Source organism: Hyperoodon ampullatus (assembly GCF_949752795.1).
Source record: "Hyperoodon ampullatus genome assembly, chromosome: 14".
NCBI classification, from domain to species: domain Eukaryota; kingdom Metazoa; phylum Chordata; class Mammalia; order Artiodactyla; family Ziphiidae; genus Hyperoodon; species Hyperoodon ampullatus.
In genome coordinates this window covers 52,978,694-53,003,323 of record NC_136927.1, presented here as the reverse complement: position 1 = coordinate 53,003,323, position 24,630 = coordinate 52,978,694, and the positions used below count along the sequence as shown (strand labels likewise).

The window sequence follows — 24,630 nt, the reverse complement described above, 5'->3', positions numbered from 1 at the left end:
GGGGCCCGACTCGGGGAGGACGGCAGTTTAGGGCCGAGGGGGCCACGTGACCCTCCCCCAGGAATGCGGTGACGTCACCGGGGGCGTGGCCGTCCCCAAAATTAGGGAGGAAGGGGAAAAAAAAAGCCAGATAAAGTTTCTTTCCTGGAGTCCCAAGCGAGGTGTGGGACAGAAGAAGGGATCAAAGTCAGAGGCCCGGGGCTCCGTGGGGCCCTGACCGCTGTCTGGAGTCCCCCTTTCCAGGCCATGTCCGGGCCCACCTGGCTCACCCCGAAGCAGCCGGAGCCTGCCAGAGCCCCTCAGGGGAGAGGGCTCCCCCGAGGCGCCTCGGGGCCGCCGGTGGCCCACGGAGCAGGTAAGGCAGCCCAGTGCGGCCGAGGAGGCCACCGGGCCACCAGCGCTCACCTCTGTCCTGTGGCTCCTGCCTCCCGCTGAGCCCGCCGCTGCCGCCCCTTCCCAAGCCCGGCTGGACCCCGCCGCCCCTGCCCCCTCGCGGCCCTCCCTGCCTCCTGCCCCATCCGCGGACCCCAGGTGCGGGGGTGGGGGCGTGGGGGAGGGGAGAAGAGGGACCCAAGACGGCGGCGTCCACAAGTGTCACCCTCTCCTTCCCCAACCCCACCTTCACTCTCTCTTCCCTCAACCCAGCACTCCAGCCCCACCCCAGGGTCAATTTTTGCCCCCTCCCATCTGAGCAGTGTTACCAGGCCCCTGGGGGACCGGAGGATCGGGGGCTGGCCTGGGTGGGGTGCCATGGAGCACCCCAGCGCTCGCAGGTGAGCACGGGGATTGGGGGGGTGGGGGGGCTTAGGGCAGGAGAGGAGACCGTGTGATTTGCTTTCTCCCTGCTTTTGCTCCATCCCCAGGGGCTCCCCGCAGACAGGGGGGGCTTGCGCCCAGGAAGTCTGGATGCTGAGATAGATTCCCTGACCAGCATGCTGGCTGAGTTGGACGGGGGTCGAGGTCACGCCCCAAGGCGGCCTGACCGGCAGGTGACTCCCCTGTCCTGCCCCTGTCCCTTCCGGTCCTTGTCCCGTGCCCCTCCCCACCCCCCAGCCTGGTCCCTACTCTGAATTCTCACCTGCTCTCCCCCTCTGTGTGAGTGATGCCTACACCAGCATGGAGGAAGCTGGGTCACCAAGACTCACCAGGTTGTCAAACACTTGAGGGAGGCCCCTTGTCAAAACCATTGCTTGCCTGGGTGCCACATGGGGTAGGGGGTTCTACAGATGTGTGTCCTAGAATGGGCCCAGCTCACTCCTTCTGGTCTGCGTTTCTCCCCAGGCTTACGAGCCCCCTCAGCCCCCTGCCTACCGCTCAGGCTCAGGCTCCCTGAAGCCGAATGGAGGGGGTGTTCCTCCCCTGCCGCTCCCAGCATCCCCCTATGGGGGCCCCACTCCAGCCTCCTATGCTACGGCCAGCACCCCCGCCGGCCCTGCCTTCCCTGTGCAAGTGAAGGTGGCACAACCAGTGAGGGGCTGTGGCCCCCCCAGGCGGGGGGCCTCTCAGGCCTCTGGGCCCCTCCCGGGGCCCCACTTTCCTCTCCCAGGCCGAGGTGAAGTCTGGGGGGCTGGCTATAGGAGCCACCGCGAGCCAGGGCCGGGGGGCAAAGAAGAGGCTGCTGGGGTCTCCAGCTCTGCCGGAGGAAGAGGAGGCGGGTATGGGTCCCAGGTAAGCCCCCGGGCACTGGGATTTGGGGTCTTCAAAGACAACTGGACGCCGACCGGTTGGGGTGTGGGTGGGGTTTCACGTCCCGGTTGTCAGAGGTCTGGGGCGCTGGAGCTCTGGATCCTCTGGGGGTGGGGGCAGGTCAGGAAATAAAGGAGGAAGGGGTCTAGATCTGCACACTGGCTCCTGCAGGGGCACCCCTGGCCCCTGAGCTGGGATGTTCTCCAATGAACTCTCTGGGTAGAATTGCCTGGTCACCCTCAGTGACAGCATCAGGAGCTAGAGGTTGGGCCAAGCCCCTGATTCTCACCTCCCAGGTCCCCCTGAGCCAGCCTCCCGAGGAGGAGCTTGAGAGGCTGACCAAGAAGCTGGTGCACGACATGAACCACCCACCCAGCGGGGAGTACTTTGGTGGGTGAGCTGACCCCCGGCAGGACTGGAAAGGGGAGGTGGGGCTGGAGAGTCAGAAGGCCCGTGGATCCAGCTTCCCAGCCTGTGCAGATTGACCCTCTCCCTCCCCATCCCCAGGCCGGTGTGGTGGTTGCGGAGAAGATGTGGTCGGGGATGGGGCCGGGGTCGTGGCCCTGGACCGCGTCTTTCACGTTGGCTGCTTTGTGTGTTCTACGTGCCGGGCCCAGCTCCGGGGCCAGCATTTCTACGCCGTGGAGAGGAGGGCATATTGTGAGAGTTGCTATGTGGTGAGTGGTTGGGGCTGGGGGGGCGGTTTCCAGTCCGAGATGGGAACTCGATATCCGAGCCCCAGAGAGGAATAGGGCTTGAAGCAGGGGGACTAAAACTGATACACAAGAGGAGATGAATGAAGTCAGTAGCGATACACTGGCTGCTGGAGAGGAAGGACGATATTCCCTCATACGTGTGAGGCATTTATTTTATTTTAATTTCAATTAAAGATTCTTTTGGCTGCATCGGATCTTAGTTGCGGCACATGGGATCTTTCGTTGCGCCACACGGGCTCTTCGTTGTGGCGCACGGGTTTTCTCTCCTCCAGTTGTGGCTCTCGGGCTCCAGCGCGCGTGGGCTCTGTAGTTTGCGGCACGCAGCCTCTCTAGTTGTGGCGCATGGGATTAGTTGCCCCACAGCATGTGGGATCTTAGTTCCCCGACCAGGGATCGAACCCGCGTCCCCTGTATTGGAAGGCGGATACTTAACCACTGGACCACCAGGGAAGTCCCGAGGCATTTATTTTAGATTTAAGGGAATGTGAGGCAGATATTACTAATGAAGGAAACTGAAGTTCAGAGAGGTTAAATTTGTCCAGGAAGCTGCAGTGCTGGGGCTTGTACTCAGATCTGTTCAAGGCCACCTTTCACTGAATCACATGCAGGGGGCTACAGAAACAGATGGGTAGGCTGGCAGGATGCCTGTAAGGGCTGCCGTGGGTCTCCCCAGCCCCCGACCTTCCTGCCCTCCTTCCCGACAGGCCACCCTGGAGAAGTGCTCCACGTGCTCCCAGCCCATCCTGGACCGGATTCTGCGGGCTATGGGGAAGGCCTACCACCCTGGCTGCTTCACCTGTGTGGTGTGCCACCGAGGCCTCGACGGCATCCCTTTCACTGTGGATGCCACCAGCCAGATCCACTGCATTGAGGACTTCCACAGGTCAGCAGGGTCCCCACCTTTTGTCTCAGGATGTCTGGCCTGGCCTTTCCCATCTTCCTCATCTCTCCTTCATATCCCGGTACCAGCCGCTCCTGTTTCACACCCCTGGCCATGCCTCCTTCTCGTTAAAATCACTCTCTTTCCCTAAGATCCAAGACCCTACCTACCTCTGGCCTCTCCCGTTCCCTCCTGCATCCCACCTTCTCTGGGCTCTGTTGTTAGTTCCCTCTAACCCTGGGGCTTGACAGCCTCCTTGGTTCCCTTCCACCCCAGGAAGTTTGCTCCAAGATGCTCAGTGTGTGGTGGGGCCATCATGCCTGAGCCAGGTCAGGAGGAGACTGTGCGAATCGTAGCTCTGGATCGCAGTTTTCACATTGGCTGTTACAAGTGTGAGGTAGGAGGGCTGGGCAAGGGAAAAAGGGTTATTGGGGTCTGGGGTGCTGAGCACGAGGGAGAAGGAACTCAGGGGTCCGGGCCTGATGGAAAGCTGTTGCTTCTTTCCGAACAGGAGTGTGGGCTGCTGCTCTCGTCTGAGGGTGAGTGTCAGGGCTGCTACCCGCTGGATGGGCACATCTTGTGCAAGGCTTGCAGTGCTTGGCGCATCCAGGAGCTCTCAGCCACCGTCACCACCGACTGCTGAGTCTCCCCAGGAGCACCTGCTGTGTTCTCCCTTCCCATCAACCACCCTCCCCGACATCTACCTTTATAACTTTGCCACCAAATGCTGTCTCCTCTTCCTCCAATCATGAAATAATAATCCCTCGAGAGTTTGTAAAACACTTTGAAGTCTATCGTCTCATCTGATTCTCACAGCAGAACACAAGCATGGTTGTTGTGACTGCCTGCGTTTTTGGCTAAGTGACTTCCTGGGACTTCCCTGGTGGTCCAGTGGTTAGGACTCTGAGCTTCCACTGCAGGGGGCACAGGTTTGATTCCTGGTCGGGGAACTAAGATTCCCTCATGCTGAGCAGCATGGCCAAAAAAAAAGTGACTTCTTCAGCTTACATCGATCGCTCCCAAATGGCAGAACCAAGTTCAGAAGGGTCTTCTTAGTCCTGGGCCAGTTTTTTTGCAACTCCACTGTACACTCTTTTTAATGTAGTTTCTGTAAAGACACCCTCCTCTCAGCGCTGGGAGCAAGGCTGCAGCATGTGCAAGGGAGGCAGCATTTCCTATTCTAAACAAGTCTTCACACTCAACTCACTGAACAAGGGAGGGGGGGCGGTGCATTTAATCTGGGGCAACCCAGATCCTGCTTGGTGGTCAGGCCCTAAACGTATAACCGATCCTATCAAAGTACTGGTTGGGGTTTACCACTTTTGCTTAAAGATGGGGTGCCTTTCTGGAAGAAGAGCAGGAACAATGGATTTTGCAGGTAGCACGTGCTGAGGCACCAACAAAGGCTGGTTCTCTGATGGGACCACAAAATGGTAGAAAATGCTTTAAAATGGTTGCCGTATCCGCTAAATGCCCTCACTCCCCAAACCCGTGCCCTGCGCAAGGAGAGGGGGGAACCACCCCCGATGAGGTCCGGAGGCTCTGTGATCAAAGCTGGGGAGAAAGCGGCTGGACGCGAACTGTTTCAGACACCGGGCACATCCGGGAAAGCGCGACCTTCGACCTCGGCAGGAGGAAACTTTCCCTCACGCCCAGAGGGTTCTATCTCTCCATCTCTCTCCCGAAGCTACGCTTGGTTCCGCTCTGCTCCCGTAGTTCCCCTCGCCCGCAGTTCTCGTCCTGGAAAGCTCGCGAGACTTCCGGGTCCCCGCCCCTTCCCATCAGCCCCCGGTGCTCCCCGCCTTCGCCTCTTTGAGTTGGTTCCAGATCAGGCACCCGGGGTTGTAGTGTGTGAGCCGAGGCGCTGTTCTGCGGGTGACGCAGGCGCAGCTCGGGCGGCGCGAGCCGATCGCCCATCCTCTGCTGTCCCACTTTCTTCGCGTCTACCCGGCCCCGTCGCTGAGAGCCCCGTGTCTCCCTCTCACACTCGCAGTCCCCGTCGCGCGCCCGAGGCAAGGGGCGGGCCCAGGTCACCGGGAGAATCTGCTGGCCTGAGCGCGAGAAGAACGGCCGCCACCGCTCTCTGGTGGGGGAGGGGAGGGGCCTGGAGAGCCGGGCTGGGGCCGGCAGCTGGGACAGGGGCCTGCGGGTGGGCGGGGAGGTGGGCGTGGAGGCCCCTGGGGGCGAGTGGAGAGTCGGATCCCTACAGCTGCCTGGGCCGAGGGCTTAGGATGGCGGGGACAGCGGAAGGTTGGCCTTTGCGGAGGGAGGCGGGCGTGCTGCTCCAAGGGGGGGGGGGATCCTTTGCTCCTGTCGTTATTGTCCAACACCCCGATTATTCCTGTCCGGGCTCCAGGCCCCTCTTTCCGCGCCATGGGTGACAGTGATGACGAGTATGATCGAAGGCGCAGGGACAAGTTTAGACGAGAGCGCAGCGACTATGACCGTTCCCGGGAAAGAGATGAAAGACGTCGAGGGGATGATTGGAATGATCGGTAAGACACTGCTTTTTCTTAATTTCGTCCCCCGTCTTATTCTCTTGCATTCAAGTCTCGTTGCATTTCCCTTAAGGTTTTATTAGAACGAACCATATGAAATCGCTCATACTTGACCGTTTCATGTGGTTCAGCCTATTTGCTCTTGGCCAAGGAGCTAGCTGTGGCTTGATTTTTGAAATGTCCAGCAGATCAAAGCAATAGAGGTAAGAGTTTGAGTATGAAAAACCAGTGTTTGTGTGTGTGTTTTATTGTTTGTAAATTATACCCCAAAAATGTTGATTCAAAAAAAGTAATATTACAGAATTGACTTGACTGGAGAGGTTGTCAGACAAGTACCCTAAAAGGATATGTAAATTTCTTGTACTAGTCTAGCCTAAAAACTGGAAGAGTTCTTTGAATAGTGATGGTTGGGTTAATTGATTAGGTTTGACTCAGCTAGTGATTAGCTTTTTGGGATGTTCTTGAGTTAATTATAGTTGAGGTGTTTCTGTTAAGAAACAGCTGATAGGGGCTTCCCTGGTGGCGCAGTCGTTGGGAATCCGCCTGCCAATGTAGGGGACATGGGTTCAAGCCCCGGTCCAGGAAGATCCCACATGCCGAGGAGCAACTAAGCCCATGCACCACAACTACTGAGCCTGTGCTCTAGAGGCCGCGAGCCACAACTACTGAGCCCGAGCACCTAGAGCCCGTGCTCCTCAACAAGAGAAGCCACCGTAATGAGAAGCCTGCACAATGCAACTAAAGAAAGCCTACGAGTAGCCACAAAGACCCAAAAATTAAATAAATAAATGTATATTAAAAAAAAAGAAACAGCTGATATTTAAAGGAACCGTGGAAGACTTTTATCTAAGGGACATCATAAATATCTAATCGGTGAGCTGATGGCGCAGGCTTGATTTGGAAACAGGTTATCAGGAAAAAAGAGTTTGAGGTGGCTTATTGCAATAGCATTTATTCATTCAGTGTTGTTCTGAAAAGTGAGTTCAGTAAATCGTTCAGTCAGTATATCTCTTCACTGTGGAGACTTTATGTGGCACTTTGTTTTGTTTAGTATCTTCTAAGAATGTCAGATGACAACAAAAGGTGTCCTGAAGCTGGCTAAGGTACAGTTATTGCCCTTAAGGAGTTTACAGTCTGGGGTTTGGAGTGTGGGGCAAAATGGCCTTGGGTGTATTTTGCAAATGAGTATATATGAGAGGTCATGATGAAGATGTGAAATGTTGAGGGAACAGATCTGAGGGAGGGGACAAGTGGTGGAGGTGTTGTAGGGGAGAGCGACAGGAAAGGGACACCTAGCAAGGCTTGGAAAGATGAGTGGGGATTCCTCAGACACAGGTGGAGTGTGCACGTTGGAGTTGGGGGCATAATGTTGTGCACAGAAAAAAGCATATGTTCTAGTTTTTTTAGAGTAGTGGTTCTCAAAATCCCTAAGAGGTCTTTGAGCTTACAACTGTTTTTTTTCTTTTTAATTTATTTTATTTATTTTGGGCTGCATTGGGTCTTTGTTGCTGCGTGCGGGCTTTCTCTAGTTGCGGCGAGCGGGGGCTATTCTTGGTTGTGGTGTGCAGGCTTCTCATTGCGGTGGCTTCTCTTGTTGTGGAGCACGGGCTCTAGGCGTGCGGGCTTCAGTAGTTGTGGCTCACGGGCTCAGTAGTTATGGCTTATGGGCTCTAGAGCACGTGCTCAGTAGTTGTGGCGCACGGGCTTAGTTGCTCCGCAGCATGTGGGATCTTCCCGGACCAGGGCTTGAACCCGTGTCCCCTGCATTGGCCGGTGGGTTCTTAACCACTGCGCCACCAGGGAAGGCCGACTATATGGTTTTCAATACGTGTGATGATAGGAAGTATGCATAAAGCACTTCTGCATATGGTATGGTGGTTATCTTGAGGAGCATTTGTGGGATTGAGTTGTGAGCTGAACTAACAGTCCTCATCCTCCCCGCCCCCACCCACACTTCAGGTTTGTTACCTGAATGAAAGGCTATCAAACAGTGCTTATTCATATCTGGGTATTTGGTAGACATTTTGAAAAAAGCTAAGAGAACTTGTTACTTTAAGGAAAATTGTCAGTTTTTTTTTGCCAGTGAGGAAGTGGAACTTCCCAGTGTAAACTAAAATTTTGGAAAACTTGTACCTACCAGTGTCAGCTTGACAGCTTCCCATTACTTTAAAGACTTTTCTGGTGAGATAGGGAGTGATACTAACAATTATGATATTTTGATACTGTGTAATGAGATGTGTGAAGATCTTTTCAAAGAGCAAGGTAGAGTAATGAATTTTAATATAGCAGAGTACAAAATGTTCACTGATTTAGTTTCAGATTCAACATTGCAGCTAGCCTTTAAGAAGCTATCTCTTGCCAAGTTTTGGGTAGTATCAAAAACAAAGAATATCCCCAGCTATCTGAAAAGGTTATTAAAGTGTTCCCTTTTCCAACTACATATCACCGTGAGGCCAGATCTTCTTCATATTTTTCAACCAAACAGCGTATCATAATAGGTTGAATGGAGAAGTATATACTGTGAGAATCCAGCTGCCTCTATTAAGCCAGACCTTGAAAAGATTTGTAAATGAAATAATGATGCAACTTTTCTCACTAAAATTTTTTTGTAAAATAGCCATTGTTTATAAAAATATATAAATATGTAGTTTATGTTATTATATAACTTCAAAATTATTAGGTATTTTTTTCTGTTCTAATTATGAATACAGTTAAGTATTGATAGATCTAACCCACATAAGCAAAAGCTCTTCAATCTTCAATAATTTTTAAGAGTGTAAGGGGGTCCCAAGACTGAAAAGTTTGAAAACCACTGGGTTATAGCAGAGAATTTTCTTTTTTATTTTGTTAAGATGGAGATGGGGTTGGCTGGTAACGGGTAGAGAACCTGGAATGACAGCCAGGAACCAAGGGTTTTTTTTTTTTCCCCAAATAAATCTTATTTATTTATTTATTTTTGGCTGCGTTGGGTCTTCGTTGCTACATGTGGGCTTCTCTAGTTGTGGCGAGCGGGGGCTACTCTTCATTGCATTGCACAGGCTTCTCATCGCGGTGGCTTCTCTTGTTGCGGAGCATGGGCTCTAGGCACATGGGCTTCAGTAGTTGTGGCTTGTGGGCTCTAGAACGCAGGCTCAGTAGTTGTGGTGCATGGCCTTAGTTGCTCCGCGGCATGTGGTATCTTCCTGGACCAGGGCTCGAACCCGTGTCCCCTGCATTGGCAGGTGTATTCTTAACCACTGCGCCACCAGGGAAGCCCGGAACCAAGGTTTTGAATAGTATTTTGCACTGGCATTTAAGCAAGGGCATGGCATGATTGGATTTGTGTTTGAGAAAGATTACTTTGACCTTGGAGTGGAGGAAGGGGAGAGACCAGAGGTAGAGAAGACAAACCAAGGCTGCACTTAAAGGAGAAATGGCCAGGACCAGGGCCCATGGACTAGGGCAGAGTTTGTGGGGATGGCACGGAAAAGGACAGCTTTCATAGGATTTGAGGCAGAGGATTAACAAGCCAGTAACAAATTAGCGGTGAGGGTGACACTTGATAACTGGATACCTGGCGATGATGTTGGTGCAACTGAGAGTGGGAAACAGGACGGCGGAAGCAAGTTTGGGCCCAATATAGTGATAGAAATAATAAGCTCGATTCTGACCTGTTGATTTTGAGGTGACAGTGGCTGTCTAGGAGGGGTTGTTGATGTTGGTCTGAAGCTCAGGAAAAAGGCCAGCCTGGAGGAGTTGGCAGGCCATCAGTTTGTGGGTAATGGCCGAAGTGATGGAAGTAGACAAGAGTTTTTTTCCCCTTAGAGGGAAGTTTTATAATTTCAGGCTTTTAGTCTCGTGTCTCAAATACGATGCGAAGGGCCTGTCCAAGAGTGTGATCTTGGGATATCCAACTGTGTCTTATTTACCGCTACTTGTTCTTATCTCCAGAGAGTGGGACCGTGGCCGGGAGCGCCGCAGTCGGGGTGAATATCGTGACTATGACAGGAATCGGCGAGAGCGCTTCTCTCCTCCCCGACATGAGCTCAGCCCCCCACAGAAGCGCATGAGGCGAGACTGGTGAGATGGCCACGGTTTCTCTGTCTTCTCTCCTCAGCCTCAGTTCTACCTGAGCCTCAGCTGTCTTCCCTCACTTCTGCTGAGAACTTTCTTGGTCATTTCCTTTTCTCAAAGTTCCCATAAACCCATCTTTTTTGGTTCCTCTAAACCCTTGGGTGAGAGACCACATTGCAGGTGTGCCCCTCCCTCAGTCCCATCTGCCTTTGCGCTCAGGAGACATGATGGCCTTCTCTGTCTGACTTTTGTGTCCCCCACCCTCAGGGATGAGCACAGCTCTGACCCATACCACACTGGCTATGAGATGCCCTATGCTGGGGGGGGTGGGGGCCCAGCTTACGGCCCCCCTCAGCCCTGGGTCCATCCAGACGTCCACATCATGCAGCACCATGTTCTGCCTATCCAGGCCAGGTAAGGACCTGCCGTTCTGGGGTTCTCAGGAGAAGGGAGTCAGTAGGCCTGGGGCATGGATTGGGGCTGCTGAAGATCACGGCTGGAGCCAGGAGAAGTGGGTCAGGCACACTGGCGTGCCCGTGGGGGTGGCCGCAGCTGGTGCCTGGGGTCATGTCCCTGGTGGGCGAAGGAAGGGGGCAGCAGGCTACCTCGGCCCGCCATCCCCCCACCCTCTTCCCCCACAACCAAGACTTCCTGACCGGGCCCCCCCTCAGGCTGGGCAGCATAGCAGAGATCGACTTGGGTGTGCCGCCACCTGTGATGAAGACCTTCAAGGAGTTTCTCCTGTCTTTGGATGACTCTGTGGATGAGACAGAGGCAGTTAAGCGCTATAACGACTACAAGCTGGATTTCCGGAGGCAGCAGATGCAGGATTTCTTCCTGGCTCATAAAGATGAGGAGTGGTGAGTGCCCCCCCTCTCCTGCTATCTTTTCCCTGGCATGTTTCCCCTGGCCCCGCCAGTGGAGCCTGCAGCCCTGTCCTCTTCCCATTTTCCCCAATCCAGAACTTCCTGGGGGTGGGGGATGGGAAGCGTCACAGCACTGGCTGATGGGTTCTCCTCCTCACTTCCATGTCCGCCACGGCCCCCACGCCATCTCCCTTCCCCACTGTCCTCAGCGAGTGAGACGCCTCCAGGCAGCTGGCCAGAGCCACCTGTTCCCTTGGGGCAGCAGACAGACTGCTTCCCACTCGCTGATACTGGGTCACTGTCATCCCTGATCGCCGGGACCCTGTGTGGCTACGGCATCCTCCCAAAAGCAACGAGTGAATCCAGACAAGAAAAGCAAAGATCTCAGTGTCGTTTGACAGAAAAAGAATTTTAATTTTTTTCCTTTTGTGGATGTTTTAATTTTAATCAACCATCTTTTCCCCCCTTCCTGCTCCTCCTCCTCCTCATCCTCTTTCTGCTCCTCCTCCTTGAAAAGAGCCAGAACTGGGAACTACACCCGCTCATCGACGGAGCTCGGAGCAAACCCACCTCCACCCCCACCATACCCAGCCCATACATGAGCCCCTGGGCTGACGGCGCTGCCCCGGCCAGGCAGACAGGCAGGGCACTGCTGTGCACAATGCAGCGGTTTAGCTGAATGTGATTGCTCAGGCAGCTAGTCAGTCAGGGCCGCCCCCGCGGAGTCCCGCGGGGGTGGGGCATCAGGGCCGGGCGCCCCAGCCAGGAGCCAGCCGGTGGCCCACCAGCCAGCATGGGCCCTGGGCGCGGCTAGTTAAATCTTGAGCTCTGTTTGACCAAGCGGCCAAGGTAAAGATCCTGGAGGTGATGCCTGCGGCTTTCCTTTCCTCTCACGCTCACCTCGCGGTTCTGTTCTGTCACTGTCTCCTCTTCCTATTCTGTGTCTTTGTCTCACTCTCTCGTGAACCTTTCATTCTTTCTCCGTCCTTGTTCTTGCTCCTGCCTAACGCTTCTTCCTACTGTTTTTTTTTTCTCTCCCTAGTCTGTTTGGTCTTTAGTTTTCCTTTTTGTTTTTGACTTCTGGGACTTTCTCTCACTTTCCCCTTTCTTTTTTGCATATCCTAATTTCTTCTGTCCCTCCCCCTACTCCTGCCCCCCTGCCCAGGGTCCTAATTTAAGTGTTTCCTTTTTCATGATCTACCCTAACTCCCCACCCTGTCCTCTCTCGATCCCTGTGGGCAGTACCTGAGGTTATAAGGGCACTTCAGTTTCTCCCTTTGCTCTTTCCCTGTCCCCTCACCATCTGCTTATCTTCCCAAGGGGGGAGAAAGGTATCCTGCCATTTTTGGCTTTTCCTTTCTGGTGATTTCAGGTTTCCCTGTCTTCCACCAAGGGATGGAGGGAGCTGGTGGGAGCAGTCCTTTTAATGACTCTAGTTTGGGGTTGGCAAGGAGAGGGAGGTTCTTTGGGGCCTACTATTTCCTTAGCGTTCCTCTGGGAAGCTTTGGGAAACTACACTTTTTAAAATTTGTGTTTCCCAGATACTCAGGGCAGTCAGTCTGCCTCCAGCCCTGGCTCCCCCTGTAGTCATGCTCTTTCCAGATCCAGAGCTCTTAGTTCCTGGCTCTTCCCTAGATTTTCTCAGAGCATAACCTCTGGTTCCTTTTGGGGGGATTGGGTGGTTCTGGTGCACCCCTCTCCCCTCATCTCTGCTTTTATGATCTTTTGTGAGTGTGAGAGGATGGGGGCTTTCCCCTGATTTTCCTGGGCCCCTCCCCATGTCCTGGCTCTGGCCTCCAGTGACCGTTTGGCCTCTTCCCTCCCCACTTCCTTCCCAGGTTTCGGTCTAAGTACCACCCAGATGAGGTGGGGAAGCGTCGGCAGGAGGCCCGGGGGGCCCTGCAAAACCGACTAAGGGTATTCCTGTCCCTCATGGAGAGCGGCTGGTTTGATAATCTTCTGCTGGACATAGACAAAGCTGATGCCATTGTCAAGATGCTGGATGCAGGTGGGTGGATTGGGAGGGGTGGGATTGTCTGGTGACCAAGGTCTTGGTTGAAAATGGAAAGAAAGATGGACAGAAAGCCAGAGGCTGAAGGCCAGGGCCCTTGGATGGTGATCTCTGCTCCCTTTGTTGGTAGCTGTGATTAAGATGGAAGGAGGTACAGAGAATGACCTACGCATCCTGGAGCAGGAGGAGGAGGAGGAACAGGCGGGAAAGCCCGGGGAGCCCAGCAAGAAAGAGGAAGGCAGGGTTGGACCAGGCCTGGGCGATGGAGAACGCAAGGCCAATGAGAAGGATGACAAGAAAGAGGATGGCAAACAGGTCTGAGTGCTGAGGCTTCTGGGTGCTGCCTGTGCGGCCTGGGGAGGAGAATGGAGCTGCTTCGGGGGTCGTGTCTCGGGTGGGGGAGAGGCGAACTTGTGGGCTCAGCTGTGGAGCGTGGGCAGGGCCCTCTGACAAAGGCTGAAGGGGAGACCAACATCCCTGGTGATTTGTCTCTACCTGTAGGCTGAAAACGACAGTTCTAGTGATGACAAAACTAAGAAATCCGAGGGTGATGGGGACAAGGAAGAGAAGAAAGAAGACTCTGAGAAAGAAGCCAAAAAGGTAGGCTCTCCCTCGCACAGGGTCAGTGTTGGGGTTGGGTCCTGGTACCTGACTCACCTCCCCTTGCTGTGGCTCTTACAGAGCAGCAAGAAGCGGAATAGGAAGCATAGTGGTGATGACAGCTTTGACGAAGGCAGTGTGTCCGAGTCGGAGTCGGAGTCGGAGAGTGGCCAGGCCGAGGAGGAGAAGGAGGAGGCTGGTAGGTTTTATTTTCTTTGCTTCTAGTCCAGTCTCTTCATACTGACCGGTGTGGCGGGGGGAGGTGAGAGGTTGGTGAAATTGATGGGAGGGTGGCCTTTTGGGAGGGACTGGTGCGGGGAGGTTTGACAGCTTCTCTACCCTCCCCTCCTCAATTGACAATAAATTTTCACCACCTCCCACCACTTCCTGCATAGAGGAAGCACTCAAGGAAAAGGAGAAGCCCAAGGAAGAAGAGAGGGAGAAGCCCAAGGACGCTCCTGGGCTGGAATGTAAACCCCGACCGCTGCATAAGACTTGCTCTCTCTTCATGCGCAACATCGCGCCCAACATCTCCCGGGCTGAGATCATTTCTGTGAGTGGGGAAGAATGGTACTGGGGGCAGGGATGACGCCCAGGCTCCATTCCTTTGGGTGGGGGCGACAGCGAGAAGATAAGCTGGCACTGCTTCTGACCTACATCTCTGTTTCTCTGACGGGGAGGCCCCCTTCCCATGGGCCCACGCCCTTCAAAGAGGCTGGCCCTGGTTGCATGGTTTGCTTTCAAGTGCTGTTATTCTTAAGCCCTTAATTGTTTTTTCCTAGTCCAAGGAAAGATGAAAAGGCAGTTCCCCAGGGTTCTGAGGACATGGGGATTGGAGGAAGAAGTGAATCCTTGAATCACAAAGTGGGGCTTCTGTTTCTTTGCTTTTCCAGCTTTGTAAAAGATATCCCGGCTTTATGCGTGTGGCATTATCGGAGCCCCAGCCCGAGAGGAGGTAAGGAATGGAGGGAGGTGTGACCCTGGATACCTTGGGGAAAAGGTGCAGGGGAAGATTGGTGGCCAACATCACGTCCATCCCAGGGTTATGCTGACATTTTCTTGTTTAGGTTTTTCCGTCGTGGCTGGGTGACCTTTGACCGCAGCGTTAACATTAAAGAGATCTGTTGGAACCTGCAGAATATCCGAGTGAGTCCTGGGCATGGGGCTATTGAGGGAGAGAAGGCGGGGCTCCCCCTGCTCCACACAGTCTCTGATCCCTTCGTTCATGGATGGCTTCATCCATCTGCTCTTTATTTCATCCATTTAGTCTGCTCACGTGAATTGTACGCAGTCGTCTCTGGGTTTGGCTCTGAGACTGTTCCCGTGAACGAGACACCCCTGGTCCCTGTCCTTAGGGAGCTCAGTCTGATGGCTAGCGCGCTCGGTCGGGCCAGTCTTTGAGTGGCTCTTCTTGGGCAAGTGTTGGTGAACCTCCTGTCTCCTCCAGCTCCGGGAGTGTGAGCTGAGCCCTGGTGTGAACAGAGACCTGACCCGTCGCGTCCGCAACATCAACGGCATCACCCAGCACAAGCAGATCGTGCGCAACGACATCAAGCTGGCGGCCAAGCTGATCCACACGCTGGACGACAGGACCCAGCTCTGGGCCTCTGAGCCTGGGACGCCTCCTCTGCCGACGGTCAGTGACTCCTCGTGGGACTTGCTGAAAAGCCGCTGGTTCCCCCTCATCTGCTGTGGGCACCTCTGGCCTTACCTGATCTGTAGCATCGACCCCCTTGTACCCACCCCTGTCTTTGCCCCTCTCCTCCTGGGCGGCATCTCCAGCTTCCAACAAAACAGATTGGTATTAGTCATTATTTATCGGCTAGGGCAGAACACGTACACAAATTAAGACAAATAATGAGGCAAATGTAGCAGCCCAGCTGAGCCCTGAACTCCTTTCTGCCCCACATGGGCTTGTCAATGAGAAGGTTCCTAGGCTACCCTGAGTTTTGTTTGCTCCACCTCTCTCACCCTTCCAGAGTTTGCCCTCGCAGAACCCCATCTTGAAGAATATCACTGACTACCTGATTGAGGAAGTGAGTGCTGAGGAGGAGGAGCTGCTGGGGAGCAGTGGGGGTGCCCCTCCTGAGGAGCCTCCTAAGGAAGGGAACCCAGCAGAGATCAACGTGGAGCGGGATGAGAAGCTGATCAAGGTGCCAGTGGGTGCAGAGTGTGTGGGGTATGGGAGAGCCTGGCTCGGGGCAGTAAAGGGGCAAATGTATGGGGAACTCTCAGCTTCTCACTTCTCTTAGGTTTTGGACAAACTCCTCCTTTATTTGCGCATCGTGCATTCCCTGGATTATTATAACACGTGCGAGTACCCCAATGAGGATGAGATGCCCAACCGCTGTGGCATCATCCATGTTCGGGGGCCCATGCCGCCCAACCGCATCAGTCATGGAGAAGGTGAGCTCCCAGCTTTCCTACTCCTGGTTTCCCTCTCTCCCAGCTGCCTCTGGCCTTAGTTCTGCTCTGGTAGCAATGCTCTGCCACACTCTCCTCTAATCCCCACCTCCGGGCTCCCTTCTCCAACCTGGTCTCCCCGTCTGTTCCCAAACCACAGTGCTAGAATGGCAGAAGACATTTGAGGAGAAGCTGACTCCGCTGCTGAGTGTGCGGGAATCTCTTTCAGAGGAAGAGGCCCAGAAGATGGGTCGCAAAGACCCTGAGCAGGAAGTGGAAAAGTTTGTGACCTCCAACACCCAGGAACTGGGCAAGGATAAGTGGCTGTGTCCTCTCAGTGGCAAGAAATTCAAGGTCTGGGATGTTAGACACTTGTGTGTTAGGACTGTGGGAGGCGAGGGTTCAGCCGGGAAGCCTCCTCAGAGCCTGGGGAGGAACTGCTCATTGAGACGAGACGGAGGGGAGGTGGAGTGTCCTTGCAGTTGGGTCTGGGGAGCTAGGGAACCCTCATTGCTGACTCAGTTCTCACCCCCTCCTCTGTTCACCCAGGGCCCTGAGTTTGTACGCAAACATATTTTCAACAAGCATGCAGAGAAAATTGAGGAAGTAAAGAAGGAGGTAGCATTTTTTAACAACTTTCTGACTGATGCCAAGCGACCAGCTCTGCCTGAGATCAAGCCAGCTCAGCCACCTGGCCCTGCCCAGAGTAAGATACGATCCATGAGGGTCTGCCCCATTCCCTCTCCCTTGACTGTTCAGAGACTCCTGGTTTTATTTATTTATTTATTTATGGCTGCGTTGGGTCTTCGTTGCCGTGCGCGGGCTTTTTCTAGTTGCGGCGAGCGGGGGCTACTCTTTGTTGTGGAGCATGGGCTCTAGGCACGCAGGCTTCAGTAGTTGTGGCTTGTGAGCTCTACAGAGTGCAGGCTCAGTAGTTATGGCGCACGGGCTTAGCTGCTCCGCGGCATGTGGGATCTTCCAGGACCAGGGCTCGAACCCGTGTCCCCTGCATTGACAGGCGGATTCTTAACCACTGCACTACCACGGAAGCCCCTCCCGGTTCTCTTTAACTTGTTGTATCCTGAGAAGTTTCTACCCCACTCTCAGGCCATATTACTAAAAAGCCAGCTGTCCATCTCCCGCCACTGCCCCGCCCCGCCCCCCCCCCCCCCCCCCGCAGTAATTCATGTCCCTGTCCGTATTGTACTCCCCCCAGGTCTGACCCCAGGACTCCCCTACCCACACCAGACTCCCCAGGGCCTGATGCCCTATGGTCAGCCCCGGCCCCCCATCTTGGGCTATGGAGGTAAGTGTAAGAGGGAGTTGAAAGGACCTGGACTGGGGCTGGGAGAAAGAAAACTTAGCTAGGATGTAGTTGAGGTCACAGTTTTTCAACTCAACACTGATCTTTTTCATAGCTGGTGCTGTTCGCCCTGCAGTCCCCACAGGAGGGCCTCCATACCCCCATGCTCCCTATGGTGCTGGCCGAGGGAACTATGATGCCTTCCGAGGCCAGGGAGGTTATCCTGGGAAACCCCGAAACAGGTGAGACTGGGCTAAGATGTCTAAGTTTTCTTGGCCCTCTTCAAACTTCCTATCAGGAACCCTCAAATCTCACCCCATCTTACCTCTTTCTTATCTCACAGGATGGTCCGTGGAGACCCACGGGCCATTGTGGAATACCGTGACCTGGATGCTCCAGATGATGTGGATTTCTTTTGAGTCATATACGTTTCCTCACTCCTGGTATCATCTATACTTGTGACTGCCTTGTCCCATCCAGCTCTGAGAAGTTTTTGTACGTTCAGCCCTACTGCCAATAAAAGCACTTGCGTGGTGACTCCTGGCTTAACGTATATATGTAATATACTTCCCCAGATGCTCCCCAAAATTAGCTGGGGCCATGGTTGGCTGGGCCTTGCCACTTTATTGACACCAAAGATCCCAGGCTCTGCTGGGGCTTCCTGGGAGTCTGACATCAGGCAGCCTCTGCCTTTGAGATGGGTTAGATCAACGGGTATGGCGCTAGAGAAGCCTCAGTCCAGGGTGGGCAGCTGCTTTTTCGAGCTACAGCTGGTCAAGCACAGGTTGTAGAAGGAGTTGGGGTCAAAGGCTGTGCTCACCTCTCGCCAGCCCACCCACCCAGCAGCCTGTAGTTCACTGGAGTTTTTCGGGGCACCCCAGCAGTGAGGGTCCAATACCAGGACGGCGGCTTCCGTGCCTGGCCCCAGGCACACTCCCAGCAAGGCCTTTGACCGGGCATCCGCATCCCCTCCAACCATTACAGGTCCCCCGCCCCCTGCGAAGTGGGAATAAAGCCTCTCCAGTTCCCCCTGAAGCCCTGCTCCACGGGGCACGTGACGTAGGCGCCCTTGTGGACCCCCGAAGTGGTCAAGGCAGAGGCTGGCCTCTACACAGCCGATCCAGCTCCGAGAGCCCCGGAACCCCGGGGGCTTGTCGCCCATGTCCTCCAGGGCCGCCTGCACTGCAGCCAGTTCGGGTACGCCCGCCGGCCGGCCCTCTGGCCACGAGCACAGCGTTTGCAGAGTGCGGTAGCCGCAGCCCCAGCCCCGGTCGTCCACGCCGTCGCAGCCGTAATGATAGTAAATGTAATGGCCCGAGAGGAGGGCCAGGCGAGCGCGGCCGCCGCCGCGGCCGGGCGGAGCCAGGCCCAGATGGACGTCCTTCAGCGGCTCCAGGGCGGGGGGCGGGAGCGGCGGTCGCCGGGCCGGGCAGATCCGTCCTCCAGGCGGCGCGGAGCAAACTCCAGGGAGAACTCTGGGCTCTAGCGCTTCCTCTCGGCCCCGAGTCTTGGGCTAACTGCGGGCAGGACCGGCGTACAGGGCCTGGAGTCGCTGTCGCCTGGCCCCAGGTTTAAGTGCGTGGCGCTCCCCGCGGCAACCAGCACGAAGCCGCTGCGCGGGGCTCCCACAATGCACCGCCGCGTCCGCGCCGCCGTCCTCACTGCGCAGGCGTGAGCTCCACCTCGCGGGGCGGAATGTACTCGCCGCAGCGGCGGGGGCGTGGCGCGGGCGCCCATCACCCCACCTCTCAGATCTGCTCTTCCCTCCGGCTTTAGCAGCCATCCCTCCATTCACTCAATCCCAGTGGTTGAGGCATTCTGCCCGGACCCTGGCTCCCCAGGCGCGCACACTCCTGTGGCTGTAACAGTTTATTGGCAGCCCAGAGGGGCGAAGGCACCGCGGGGGAGGGGGCTCGGCCCGAGGCATGCAGAGGGCGGGGAGCCCCAGGGGAAAGTCGGGGGTGGGTGGGCAGGGTCTAGGGATCCTCTGTGTTATATCCCAACCCTTAAATAAATAGTATATACAGCTGAGGTGCCGGGCGGAGCGGGCAGCGGGACGAGGGGGTCCCTCCTGGGTCACAGGTCTGAGCAGCGATCCTGCTTGCTGTAATGGTCAAACTGGTTCTTCCAGTGCACCATGTAGGAGCTCCAGCGGTGGAACTCAGCCTTCCACTGGCGCTCAGCCTCGTCCAGCGTGTCTGCGGCCAGGGTGCCCGGCAAGTGGGTGGGGGGGAGGACATGGGGAAGGACGGGAACGGACATGGAGGGGGGCGTGAGTTCAGGGAGGACACACGGAGAATATAGGAGACCACGTTGGGTGGTGGAAAGAGGATCAGGAGAACATGCGACAGACAGAAGACCAGGGGAAGGACGAGGGTAGAGGCGGGGCCAGAGAAGGATGGCGGGAAGGAGGAGGGAGGGGGAGAAAATGACCGGAAGACAGGGGGACAGAAGGGATCAGAGGAGGAGGATCCGTGGGTTGGTGGGGAAAAGAGAAGAGACAGAAATGGTTGGCGGTTATAGCCCCACTGGAGGGTGCTGTCTAGCCCTAGGGCCTCCCTCTCACCCCAACACCAAGCTCAGGCTCCAAATAATAATTTTATAAAAAAAGAAAATTGGCTTTTTCATTTCCATTTAAACAATAAAGGCGTGTGGATCCCTGAGATGGGTCGTAGGTGTCCTCCCCCCACCCCACCCCACCCCCCTGCCCCCAGCCCTGTCCAGTTTGAGTTTCTCGGTTTGAGGAGGGAGGGGCCGCTGGGTCGGAGATCCCTGAGTGGGGCCCTTCCCCACAGTTCGACCACTCATTAGAGGAGGGGCCCCCTGAGGCCGGAGGGGGAAGAGGCCGTGGTCACAGCCGCAGGAGCCGGGAGAGGAGGAGGAAGAGGAGGAGGAGGAGGGACAGGGGGAGGCCGGGCCTGGGCCTCGGGGCAGCCTCCCCGTGGGCGGGGCCTGAGCAGGTGCAGGGGGCCTCCGAGGCTGGGGGGAGAAGAGAGGGGTTACACCCGGCCGGCTCCCAGTTCCCCCTCTCTCTCTCTCCGCGCCCCTTTTCTCCCCCGCCTCCTCCCAGCCCCTGTCCGCTGGCCCCTGCGTACCGGTGGCGCTGAGCAATTTGGGTAGGAAGCGGTTCCAGAAGGCGCAGGCCTGGGCGCGCAGCCCCCGCCGCACCTCTAGCGGCCGCAGGTTCAGGCTCACGTACTGCTGCGCTCCCGCCGTGTATGGTGGCCACTGCGGGGCTTTGGGGTCCCGGGGGTCATTGGGGTCCCTGCGGAAGGAAAGGGAAAGCTCAGCCCCTGGGGGCTGGGGAATGGAGATGGAGAGTAGGAGGAGGCAGGCTGCTTCCTGACCCATGCCGTTCCCTCTTAGGCTCCAGGGAGAGCCCCGTCTCCTCCCTCCCACCTTCTCCTTCATCCTTTCTCTTTTCCAATATGCTGCGTCCTCCGGAGTCTTCCCCTTCCTCCTGCCCTCCTTCTGTTGTTCCTCTTTTTCCCTCAATTTTTCTGCTCCATCTTTGTTTCTCCCATTTAAAAAATTGCTATGATTTACTGAGCCCTTACTATATACTCAGGCCCAGTCCTATCTCTACAAACATCATGTTTACTTCTGCGGACACCCATGTGATGGGATATTTATGGTCCCCTTCTTCAGACAGGTAAACTGTGTGCATGCATTCGTGTGTGTCGCAGCTAAAAAAAATCATCACTGGTCCAATTGATCCAGCTCTACAGTCCACACTCCTAACTGCTCTGGTAACTCCTTTGTCTGTCTCTCCTTGTCTGTCTCTTCTCTTTGCCTCCCTTAGCTCTGTCCTTGTCTCGTCAGGATCTGCCACCTTGCCTTCCTCCCTCCTTCCCTTCTCTTGGGGTCTCCCTTGTCACTCTCTCTCTCCCCCTTTGTCTCCTTTCCTTTGTGAACTCGAGGCCCCCCCCTGCCCTTTCTGCTTGTCTCCCTCCCTGTCTGTTCACCCCCCCACCCCCCACCTTGCCTCCCTGGATCCTGGAGGCCCTCCTCCCCTCAGCCCCGCTAACCCTGTGCGGGCGAAGTTGGCCCAGTATCTCATCAGTCGTTGGGCAAAGGTTCTCTCCTCGACAGTGTAGTTTAGCGAGGGTTCCAGGGGGAGCCCGAAGATAAACTCGATCTCGTAGCCGTGGGGCACGCCCATCCAGAGGGGCCAGGAGAGCGTGGATGCACGGTGTTCAAAGATGTAGGCATAGACTCGAGCGCCTTGGGCAGCCAGTCGCCCAGCCAGCTGGGCTACGGGGCACACGACGTTGTGGTCGCCCACCACATCACTCATGGCCTCCCTCAGGCGCGCCGGGTCCTCAGGGTGCAGCCAGTCTGTGTAATGCAGGACCACAGCCTCGGCAGCCAGGTCACTTGCCTGGGGGACCCCGACCCGCACCCCGGCCAGGAACTGGGCCCGGCTGATGAGAGACTCGTTGTCTTTGCTGAAGCCTGGGGCCCCGTAAACCAGAAAATAGGAGCCCTCATCCTTCACCACACCCACCAGCACCTGAGGGGACAGGATGGAGGGATGGGGGGGAGGGGAAGCACAGACAGACAGGCAGACAGAAACAGATGGACAAAGAGCCAGAGAGATGAACAGTTATAGACCCAGAACCAGGGAGGAAGAGAGTTCGAGATTGGGGAAGGGAAAGAGAGAAAGAGAAAATATACCCACATTTCCTTTCCTCTCTGTCCCACTGACCACCCTGGGATTGAGCCCTCAGGGAAGAGGAGCAGGCCATGGGGCCCAGAAGCCTGGGCCTTTGGGAGTGGGTTTTGAGGAGCCCTCATGCCTGGGTCCCCACGGGGAGGGGCAGGTGAAGAACAGGCCTAGAGGAAGCAGCTCCACCCCCTCCAGCCACTAGTCACCTGCAGGCCATGGAAGTCTCCAGCATTGATGAGGGCTTCGGGCGTGTCACTGAGGAAGTCTCCATCCACCACAGGCACAAAGGAGAAGCGGAAGACGCTTTCCTGAGGCAGCACATGCCACTCGTGGTCCACCAGATCCTGAGACGGCCGCGTCCGCAGGCAGGCCACCAGGTCTGTGTCATTGCCACCAGCCCCACCAGGCGGACAGCCCACGAGGCGGGCCAGCAGCGTGGCCCTGCGGCGGGCCTCTCCCACACCCACTGTGGCCCAGGGCCCATTGGGTGCCCCGCTCTGCAGCACGGCCCTGTGGAACAGGCCCCGGCTGGGTGGGGACAGCAGGTGCATGCCCACGGAGGCAGCACCTGCGCTTTCCCCAAACAGAGTCACTGACGTTGGATCCCCCCCGAAGGCTGCTACGTTCTCCTGCACCCACTGCAGTGCCAGCCTCTGATCCAGTAGACCCACATTGCCTGGGGCCTCCCGGCTCCCCGGCAGGGCCAAGAAGCCAAAGGCTCCCACCCGGTAGTTCATGGACACCAGCACAGTCCCCTCGGCCTGGGCCAGGAAGCGACCATCATACACGTCCAGGGAGGAGGCCCCGCTGTAGAAGCCACCCCCGTAGATCCAGACGAGGACAGGGGTGGGGGACGCAGGCCGGGGGTACGGTGTCCACACATTGAGGTAGAGGCAGTCCTCGCTCAGCTCACGGTTGGGGTTCCACATCTCGGTGCCCTCAAAGCCGGGGTACAAGGTGTCTACATATTGGTAGCAGACTCTTTGGAAGGCTGTGGCATTCAGCACCCCTGGCCAGGGCCGCTTGGGCTCTGGTGGCAGAAAGCGACGGGGGCCCACAGGTGGCTCCGCGAAGGGGATGCCCAGAAAAGCAGAGACAGGGCCCCCAGGGGCCATTAGGCGGAGGCCCCGTAGCCGGCCCCCACGCACCGTCACCAGCAGCTCTGGGTCCTCTGGGCCCTCAGCCTCTGCCCTTCCTCCCAGGAGGAGGAGGAAGAGAAGGAGTGGGGAAGCCAGGGAGGGCGTGTGCAGGGGACACCGCGGGGGCCTCATGGCTGCCAGGCGTCTGCTGGGAGAAAGAAAGGCAGAGGGTGAAGGCTCAAAGCTGCCAGGAGGGAGGAGATGATTAGGTAACACTCTTGCCCAGGGGTTATCACTGAGCTGCAGAGGAGGTGGGGCAGGTTGGCAGAAAGGAGAGAAATGGAGGGAGGGAGGGAGACAGGCAGAGACAAGGACATAGACAGGGAGAAGCAAGAGGGGACGGAGATCAGGCACACACACATACACCCAGACGGACAAATGCAGGGAACAGAGACACACTTGCCAAGCAATACCCTCCCCTGCCCCGCAGAAGACCCACCGCCCTCACTTCCTTCCCCCAGCTGGGTGGACTGCCTTGGGCCCAGTTCGAGCAGTGCGGGGCACCAGCACCAGAGGCTGAGGGCCATGCACAGGCCACCCGACAGGGGCGGGGCCCTCACTGACGGGAGGCGCCGACGGGGGAGCTTGAGGTGGCGTGAAGGCTCAGCCTCTCATGCAGTTGGCCAGGGCCGGACCCTGGGGGGGTGTGGGTTGGGCATTCAGGGTGTGGGAGTCGCAGTTCCCGGGGTACCCCAAATCCTGGCTACTCCACACCCTGCCCCACCCAGCCCCGCCTCATCCACTGTCTGACACAGCGCATTGGATGCCCGTCAACTGCGCACCCCCTCGCCTAGTCTCAGCCAACAGGCTCGCTAGCCCTGGCCCCACAGGACTCGAGTCCCCCATCCATCCGATGCTGCGGTGCACGCTGCCGCCAGCGGGGGGCAGTAGAGACCGAGAAAAGGACGGCGCTCCCCGCCCCGAGTCCAGGAGCCGGGAACTTGGGGCGGGGGTCTGGGGGCTCGCGGACATTGCCGAGGGGTCTGAAGGGCGAGCCGGGACGCCTGCGTTCTCGGCGCTCCGGAGATCCCCGGCTGCAGGGGCAGGGGCGCTATTTTGGGGCAGCAGCTGCTGCGGTTCCGGCATCTCCAGCCAAGGGATCAAAATTCCCCGGGTCGGAACTCCCCCCTCTCCCGCCGGTCACCCCTCACCCAGCCCTCGCCGCCCTGAGCTGGGGTGGTGGTGATGGAGATTAACTAGGAAACCCGAGTGGGGCTAATTATAACTCGGGGCTTCCGCTAAGCCTCCCCTTCCCCTAAAATAGAGACGGAGTCCCCGCGGGAGGGGGACGCCTGGGCCTGGGAGGGGGCTTCGGCTGGGAGCTGCGCAGGGGCGCTGGGGTCGCGGGATCCCGGAGGGCCCAGCCGGGCTCCAGGAACCTGCGCAGCTTGGATTCCGCCCCCAAGCAGGGGGCATCTTCCAGTGGCCCCAGACTTGGGGTCGAGCAGGGGCAGCGGCGCTCGGGGGTCCCCACAGGAATTCGAGAGCAGAGGCGGCAGCTGGCCCTGCGGGATGCTGCCTCCCGCGCGGGCAATCGTAAGTATGCGGCGGTGAGGGAAGAGTTAAGGGTGAGTGTGGGGCGTCGGGGGGCGTCGCTGGGCAGGCCCGGGGCGCGGTGGGCGTCCTGTTTGGGAGCCTGGGTCCCTCGGGGAGCGCACCGTTCCCGGGACGCGGAATGGGCCGCGGGCCGGAGGAGGGTCCCGGGCGGGGCGGGAGACTCACCTGAGGCGGCCGGGCCGGGCCGCGCCGGGAGCTGGAGGCGGCCGATGTTCCTCAGCGCAGGCTGAGCCGACTCTGACAGCCGCC

The 24,630-nt window shown here is 57.0% G+C and overlaps 4 protein-coding genes across 12 annotated transcripts; 2 read left to right on the top strand and 2 right to left on the bottom strand.

Annotated features, from left to right (window-relative positions):
- The first annotated feature begins 181 nt into the window (after positions 1–181).
- On the top strand, positions 182–4,064 carry TRIP6 (thyroid hormone receptor interactor 6). 2 transcript variants are annotated; one of them, XM_079719946.1, is made up of 8 exons: positions 182–355; positions 646–773; positions 1,282–1,668; positions 1,983–2,076; positions 2,194–2,363; positions 3,107–3,285; positions 3,559–3,679; positions 3,794–4,064. In XM_079719946.1, the coding sequence occupies exons 1-8, from the start codon at positions 247–249 to the stop codon at positions 3,923–3,925; spliced, it is 1,320 nt and encodes a 439-aa protein (XP_079576072.1). In that variant the 5' UTR covers positions 182–246; the 3' UTR covers positions 3,926–4,064. The 2 variants fall into 2 exon arrangements, with proteins under 2 accessions (XP_079576072.1, XP_079576073.1); XM_079719947.1 differs by lacking the exons at positions 182–355; positions 646–773 and adding an exon at positions 918–989.
- Positions 4,065–5,655: 1,591 nt separating this feature from the next.
- SRRT (serrate, RNA effector molecule) lies at positions 5,656–17,553 on the top strand (the record flags this gene model as incomplete). 4 transcript variants are annotated; one of them, XM_079719717.1, is made up of 19 exons in its annotated part: positions 5,656–5,777; positions 9,711–9,839; positions 10,101–10,247; positions 10,505–10,693; positions 12,538–12,707; positions 12,841–13,025; positions 13,212–13,310; positions 13,392–13,509; positions 13,706–13,863; positions 14,204–14,265; positions 14,378–14,456; positions 14,758–14,946; positions 15,290–15,463; positions 15,563–15,716; positions 15,874–16,067; positions 16,263–16,419; positions 16,930–17,019; positions 17,153–17,258; positions 17,360–17,553. In XM_079719717.1, the coding sequence occupies 19 exons, from the start codon at positions 5,656–5,658 to the stop codon at positions 17,433–17,435; spliced, it is 2,598 nt and encodes an 865-aa protein (XP_079575843.1). In that variant the 3' UTR covers positions 17,436–17,553. The 4 variants fall into 4 exon arrangements, with proteins under 4 accessions (XP_079575843.1, XP_079575841.1, XP_079575842.1 ...); XM_079719715.1 differs by having other exon boundaries at positions 17,132–17,258; XM_079719716.1 differs by having other exon boundaries at positions 16,894–17,019.
- A 196-nt stretch (positions 17,554–17,749) lies between these two features.
- Positions 17,750–18,238, bottom strand: UFSP1 (UFM1 specific peptidase 1; the record flags this gene model as incomplete). Its single annotated transcript, XM_079719197.1, has 1 exon — positions 17,750–18,238. Exon 1 carries the CDS (start codon positions 18,176–18,178, stop codon positions 17,750–17,752), a length of 429 nt encoding a protein of 142 aa, XP_079575323.1. The 5' UTR covers positions 18,179–18,238.
- Positions 18,239–19,092: 854 nt separating this feature from the next.
- Positions 19,093–23,483, bottom strand: ACHE (acetylcholinesterase (Yt blood group); the record flags this gene model as incomplete). Of its 5 annotated transcripts, none has more annotated exons than XM_079718906.1 (5): positions 19,868–19,995; positions 20,112–20,281; positions 21,045–21,529; positions 21,892–22,972; positions 23,273–23,483. In XM_079718906.1, 4 exons carry the CDS (start codon positions 22,954–22,956, stop codon positions 19,868–19,870), a joined length of 1,848 nt encoding a protein of 615 aa, XP_079575032.1. The 5 variants fall into 5 exon arrangements, with proteins under 5 accessions (XP_079575033.1, XP_079575034.1, XP_079575032.1 ...); XM_079718910.1 differs by having other exon boundaries at positions 21,892–23,001; positions 23,273–23,387; XM_079718907.1 differs by lacking the exons at positions 19,868–19,995; positions 23,273–23,483 and adding an exon at positions 19,093–19,214 and having other exon boundaries at positions 21,892–22,956.
- Between the last annotated feature and the right edge of the window lie 1,147 nt (positions 23,484–24,630).

Coding starts and splice junctions, on each gene's coding strand:
- TRIP6 (XM_079719946.1), top strand. CDS start 247: ATGTCCGGGCCCACCTGGCTCACCCCGAAGCAGCCGGAGCCTGCCAGA. Junction 356..645: donor GCCGGTGGCCCACGGAGCAG/GTAAGGCAGCCC, acceptor CCCTCAACCCAG/CACTCCAGCCCCACCCCAGG. Junction 1,669..1,982: donor GAGGCGGGTATGGGTCCCAG/GTAAGCCCCCGG, acceptor CTCACCTCCCAG/GTCCCCCTGAGCCAGCCTCC.